At 38.6% G+C, this 6,008-nt stretch overlaps 2 protein-coding genes across 4 annotated transcripts in view; one reads left to right on the forward strand and one right to left on the reverse strand.

Annotated features, from left to right (window-relative positions):
* LOC106871373 (transmembrane protein 19) overlaps positions 1–6,008 on the reverse strand; it is a 44,824-nt gene that overhangs the window by 20,964 nt on the left and 17,852 nt on the right. The gene's annotated exons all lie outside the window — the stretch shown is intronic.
* The window catches only part of LOC106871372 (mitochondrial sodium/calcium exchanger protein), a 28,135-nt gene that overhangs the window by 7,669 nt on the left and 14,458 nt on the right, over positions 1–6,008 (forward strand). For all 3 annotated transcript variants that reach the window (XM_014917787.2, XM_014917788.2, XM_014917786.2), the window contains exons 2-5: positions 3,199–3,354; positions 3,630–3,682; positions 4,831–4,888; positions 5,283–5,394. In XM_014917787.2, coding sequence (XP_014773273.1) covers positions 3,199–3,354; positions 3,630–3,682; positions 4,831–4,888; positions 5,283–5,394 — 379 coding nt within the window. The remainder of the gene's footprint in view (positions 1–3,198; positions 3,355–3,629; positions 3,683–4,830; positions 4,889–5,282; positions 5,395–6,008) is intronic.

Genomic DNA, 6,008 nt, shown 5'->3' on the forward strand with positions numbered 1-6,008 from the left:
GGTGGTGGTGGTGGTGGTGGTGATGGTGGTGGTGGTGGCTTCGGTGGTGGTGGTGGTGGTGGTGGAGATGATGCTGGAGATATTTGTTAATTTATAAATGTAATATTATTGTGTTAATTAAAGATGGACTATTCCACATTGTTTGAGATATCATTGATTGGCTTCTGTTAATTGGCTCTCGTTGTCATCATCATCCCTTTTTAATGTCCGCTTTTCCATGCTTGGATGGGTTGGACAGGATTTATTGAAGCATATTTTCTATGGTGGGATGCCCCACCATCATTGTCATTGCCATCGTCATCATCCTCCATACCATCACTACCATCAACCTCATCATCATCTTCCCTGTTTTACTCTGACATTTCAACAAGAGGCTCAGAAACCCAGCCTTGAAGTATATTCAGACCAATGTCTGAGAGGAACCATAATAAAAGAGAAACCATTGTTGTTTTCCTCTCTGGTTTTAGCTGCCATCCGAGGCTAACAGCTGTGGAATTACCATTCAGCTGCTGCTGCTTTCTTCTTCTTCTTCTTCTTCTTTGAGCAACACAAAGAATTGGCTTAGAAGCTTATTGATTCACTGGGCCATCTACAGCTGGCATCAGGCTTCTTTTAATAATTCCATGATACAATTCCTTTTTGAATGACTATTGCATATGTATGTGTATGCATATATATATATATATATATACATACATATATATATATATATATATATACATATATATATATATATATATATATATATATATATATATATATATATATGAGTGTGTATGTAGGTATGTTTGTGTGGGGGTATGTGTATATATATCTATATCGATATTTATATCTACATCTATATCTATACACACACACACACACACACAAGCACAAACGTGCACATACACACACAGACATATATATTTATGCATAAATGTACATATTTGTGTATCTTAGAGGACAGCTTTTCTTTCAAACCTAATTTAGAATTAAAAACACTTTTGTGTTTCACTCTAATCTTTTCTCTCTCATCAATAATTTTCCACATTTCCTTGTCGTTCATTTACATTCACTTTGGAACAACAACATTCCTAACTTCATTAATGTTTCTAGACCTGCCTTTCACAGTCTCATCTTCAGAATGGAGTGGTGGTAGTGGTGTTGGAAATGATGCCATCACTGACAGCAATTATCATCTGCCAAACATTAAAGGCATTCCACTGATAATTCCAGGCTACTTTCAGGCTTCATTCCTTAAGCATCATATTTCTGTGTTCATTATGGGTTTTAATCTTGCTACTTATAGCTAATGTTTTAAGGGGATTCTTGTGAAATTCTATATAGGATAGTAGCAGATTAAATTGTAAGAACCACACAAGAACAAATCCATTCTCCCTGCCCTGCTCCTCACAAATTTTAAGAAATACAGCATCCAGTATGAACTCACAAACCACACATAAATTATACGTGAATCAAATGCACTGTTTTTAGAATGGATCATTTGTCATCAACCCCCCAGACTGGGACCAGAGGATTGTGCTCTGGAGAACTCCTATCAATTTTACTTACTAGGGAAAATGTCATTAATTAATTAGCTGAACGGATTGCATGTTGTTTACGTGCCAGGTAAGGCACCTCCAAAAACTACCACTCTGTGAACACAGCACTGAACTGCCACAACCGACATTGAACAGTGAACACCAGGTTATCATTCCCTACATTGCTATCTGCCCATGGACAGGTGTGGGGGCCTTTGCCCATGTGTCGTTTATTGTTCTCTGCTTGCATGTGGGTCTGAGTAGTCTTGTGAGTGTGTGCATGTATGTGTAGAGTTGACGTGCTTCTATATGCCTGTGTGTGCGTATGTATGTGCTGAGTGGAAGTCTCTGGCGTGTGCTGAAGTGTGCATGTGTATATCTGTGTATGAACGTGTGTCTGTATAAGTGTACTTGCCTGTAGACATGTGAGACTGTGGGTGTCAATGTACATTTGGATTTGTATGTCCTGTGCTCTGTGTGTGGTGGTGGTGGTGGGGGGGGGGTGTACCTGCGTGCATGCACTCCATGGTGGTAGTGTTGATGTGATCTCTGTATGTGTCTGGGTGAGTAACTCTTTGTCCCCCTGAGGGATGTATCCATGTGTGTAGGTGTGTTTCTGTATGTGTGTATGGCTGTATGCGTGCGTGATTGACTGACACACATACATGTGGTGTGTGCTGGCGTGTGCCCACAAGCATAATCATTAATGTGCACATCTGTGTGTCTTTGCATTGATTTAAACATTATGAATGTGCGTGTCTGTTTGTCTGTCTAACTGCTAAAACCTCTCAATACAGTCAAACTCAAAAGTAAATCTCTCAGCTTAAAACCTCATTATCTCACCTGAAGAGTCTTCTATGCACTGTGGGTCACATCTGGTATTAGGGCATCGGTCCACATCCACAAGGAAGCAGTGCACTTTGAAGATGAGACAATTGTTGAGGTAATATAAGACTTTTTTGTTGGTACATTCCATCTTCTCTTTTTGTCTTTAATATATACCCAACTTCCATCCTGGAATTCCTGAAATTGTTTCAACGATATTTGCTAAGTATCGCTGATGATGCCTGGTAGCCATAAGTGGTGAATGTGATCTGCTGACGTACGACCTGGGACTTATCCTGAAACAAGGCTTCGATACTGTGTTTAACATGTATTTTCTTAACCTTACACACTCACACACACATATATATAATGTATATGTATATTTATATATATATATATAATGTATATGTATATATATGTATATGTGTATATATGTATATATGTACAGACATACTTACTAAATCCACTCACAAGGCTTTGGTTGGCCCGAGGCTATAGTAGAAGACACTTGCCCAAGGTGCAACACAGAGGGACTGAACCCGGAACCATGCGGTTCGTAAGCAAGCTACTTACCACACACCCACTCCTACGCCTATATATTTACCAAAATTACATAAAAGTATCTTGAAATACTAAAGAGAAAATTTATTCAATAAAATCGCCATTGGCTTCAACCACAGCCTCCAGACGACTTCGGAATCTCCTGCAACTCTTCTGGACGGTCTTTCTCGCAGCAGCAGCAACTGTTGAACTGTTCCCAAATTGGTTCCTTGTTTAAAATCCATCGAGGCATCATATTTTGCTCAAGATTAAACCTGGACCCTTTCTTCATCAGCCTTTTCTTCTTTTGCAGTGTCGAGATTTCCATCAACTGAATTTGACATCAGCACAGATTTGTACCTTCATCAAGAATGTCTCGGCTTGTCATGACAATTCTGCCTGGTTTCCATACAATGAAATTCTTTACTGTCAGTTTGCAGACTACATCGGTTGGGGAGTCTTCTTCTTGGTAAGTGACTCATTGATTTTTGCTTGTCTTATCTTGATAGGGACCAGACAGAAAGTGCAATGAGAGTTACTTGTAAAAGATCCCTATCAAGGACCTGCCTCCTGAGGATCCTGCCTCCAAGACTCTTCCAGGAATAATGAGCTGCAAGAATGCATGTGTGGACCAATTCCCCACTTCTTCTCTGAAATCATTCCTTCATTGAGTCTCATTTTGTCTTCCACCCCAACCAAACCTTTCCATCTGCCTTATGAATGTTTTTCTTTTTTGTTTAACAGATTGTCTGGTGGTTGTTGTTGTTCTTGTTTTTGATGATCACTTCTGACCAATTGTAAGTAAAACGCTCTTCCTTAGATATTTGATTGAAATTAATCACCACTAATTACTCTTATCATTAATTTGTTGTCTCATAACTAAACAGTTTCTCTTGATGTTGAGGACATATTTCTCTGATTCAGTTCAGAAATGCCATCCATTATTGGATCGGTGAGTTACCTTTGATGGTCATGCCATTTGGTATGAAAAGGGTTAAAGTAATCTTGATTCTTTGATACAATGATGCAGATTTCTTATTGTAGTTGTCTCAGCTTAGCTTTGATTGAAAAAAGCTATTATTAAAGGCATTCCTACTGTGGCCATCTGGTCTTTATAGCTGAGGAAGATTTGGTGGTTATTTTTTTTAATACATCAACTTTTTAGTGCAGCAGGCAAAAATTTACAAAGGAAAAGGTCTGAGGGCAGATCACAAGTTTTAACTTTTATATCTGTGTAAACCTTGTATAAATCTTGTATAATTCGATATACATTAATAAAGATAAGTTTAACACATTAAATTAATGCGTAACGTCTTCATTAACGCCGCCACTGAATTTATGATGTTTCTATCACTTATGAGGTATTTCTATATTTTTCAGCTTGAGTGTAGTTGGGTTTCAAGGGGGTGGTACAAACCTAGTAATATGGGTTTTATGGTGAAAACAAAATTTCCTTTCAAATGGCAATCACCGGACGATTTCCTGTTCGAGTCGAACCGTTTTAAATCGTAGTGAAAACGCAACCTTTGTTTTTTTTTTTTGTATTTTATTTTCATTTTTTATTTGGTGAGGAAGAAAGGGCAGTGCTTGTGACCTTTGCAGATTCTTCAATATCGGTAAGATTGATATTACTGGAACCTCTTGAACCATTGTTAGTAAACCCTTGAGGAAAAGACATAATCTGTAGAGGGAGAGTTCCAGAAGGTTGACATTCTGTAAAGGAAGTACTGGGTGACAGGGATTAATGAGGGGCATGGTGGGATTGGACACAACATTGAGGATGAGAAAAGAAAAGACAAATAGGTCATGAATGCCCAAGTGGAGCTTGTATAAAATCCAGACAATTCTGAGAAAGAGAAACCATTTTTTTTACAGAAGTCTTTTTTAAAAATTGATGAAAACACAAACAAACCATTTAATATTTTCTTCTTTTTTTTGTTGACAGTTTGTGTGAGTCATTGCAAGTAATTACAAAAACTTTACACCTGTCTCAGAATATTGCTGTATCCTTAAACAAATTCTTTATTTCATATTCTGGTCTAAAGAACATCAAAAGTCTGAGGATGTTCCTACCTTTTGTATTATTGATGAAGAGTGATTGAAATTAAAAGGTCAACTTTGCCTTTCTTCTTGGGGTCAATAAATTAAGTACCAGTTGTGCACTGGTGATGATGTAATCGACTTAACCCCTCCCCCAAACTTGCTGGCTTTGTGCTAAAATTTGAAACCAAGATTGTGTCTTAGTGTTGTTGTTTTTACTACTTTTGTTGTTGTCTACTTTGTCTCCTGTTGCCATTGCTAACAACGGCATTGGGGGAGCAGAATACAGTAATTATAATTATCACTGATGTTATCAACGCTATCACACCTGTTGTTACCTTAACTCCACAAACACAGGGTGTCACCTTTCTGGCATTTGGAAACGGTGCCCCAGACATATTTTCTTCCATTGCAGCTGTGAAAAACGCCAAACATGGCGATGCCAGTTTAGCATTTGGTGCCTTGTTTGGTGAGTCAATATCATTTCTTTTCTTTGTTTGATCACTTAACTACATGCTCTTTGACTGGTGTTGTCTTGTTTATGCTCTTCTCGGCGGCCCATTCCCAGTCTGCTTCTTGTTGTCACAGATGTCTGTCAGCACCCAACAAACAGATCAGATAATATAAACCTGATACTCTGGGTGCAGCCGAACTCAGTCACTTTCAATTGTACGACTGCTCGGTGCTTCTGTGTCTCAGCTGCAAGGGTGATAGGCTTTGCAAGACACCAAAGAATGGTAAAATAGAATCATTGCAGATGGTTAACAGGCAGCTTAGATTTTAGATTTTATCTGATTCGTGAGAAGATTGTTGTTGGTAATGTTTGCTTAATATCATATTGTGAGATTTCTTATGTAAACTTATTGCTGAGTTGGCACAGAGAGAAGATACGATGATAATCGAACAAAAGTCAAACTATTCTATTGTAAGAATAAAAAGAGTTCAATGGGTGTTGAAGATAGTGATTGAGGGGAAAGGGGTGATGGTGGCAGCAGTGGGGATGGTGGTGGCAGTGGGAAAGGAGTGATGGTGGTGGCTGTGGTGATGGTGGTGGCAGTGGGAAAGGAGTGATGGTGGTGGGAA

This window comes from Octopus bimaculoides, chromosome 25 (assembly GCF_001194135.2).
Source record: "Octopus bimaculoides isolate UCB-OBI-ISO-001 chromosome 25, ASM119413v2, whole genome shotgun sequence".
In the NCBI taxonomy this organism is placed as follows: domain Eukaryota; kingdom Metazoa; phylum Mollusca; class Cephalopoda; order Octopoda; family Octopodidae; genus Octopus; species Octopus bimaculoides.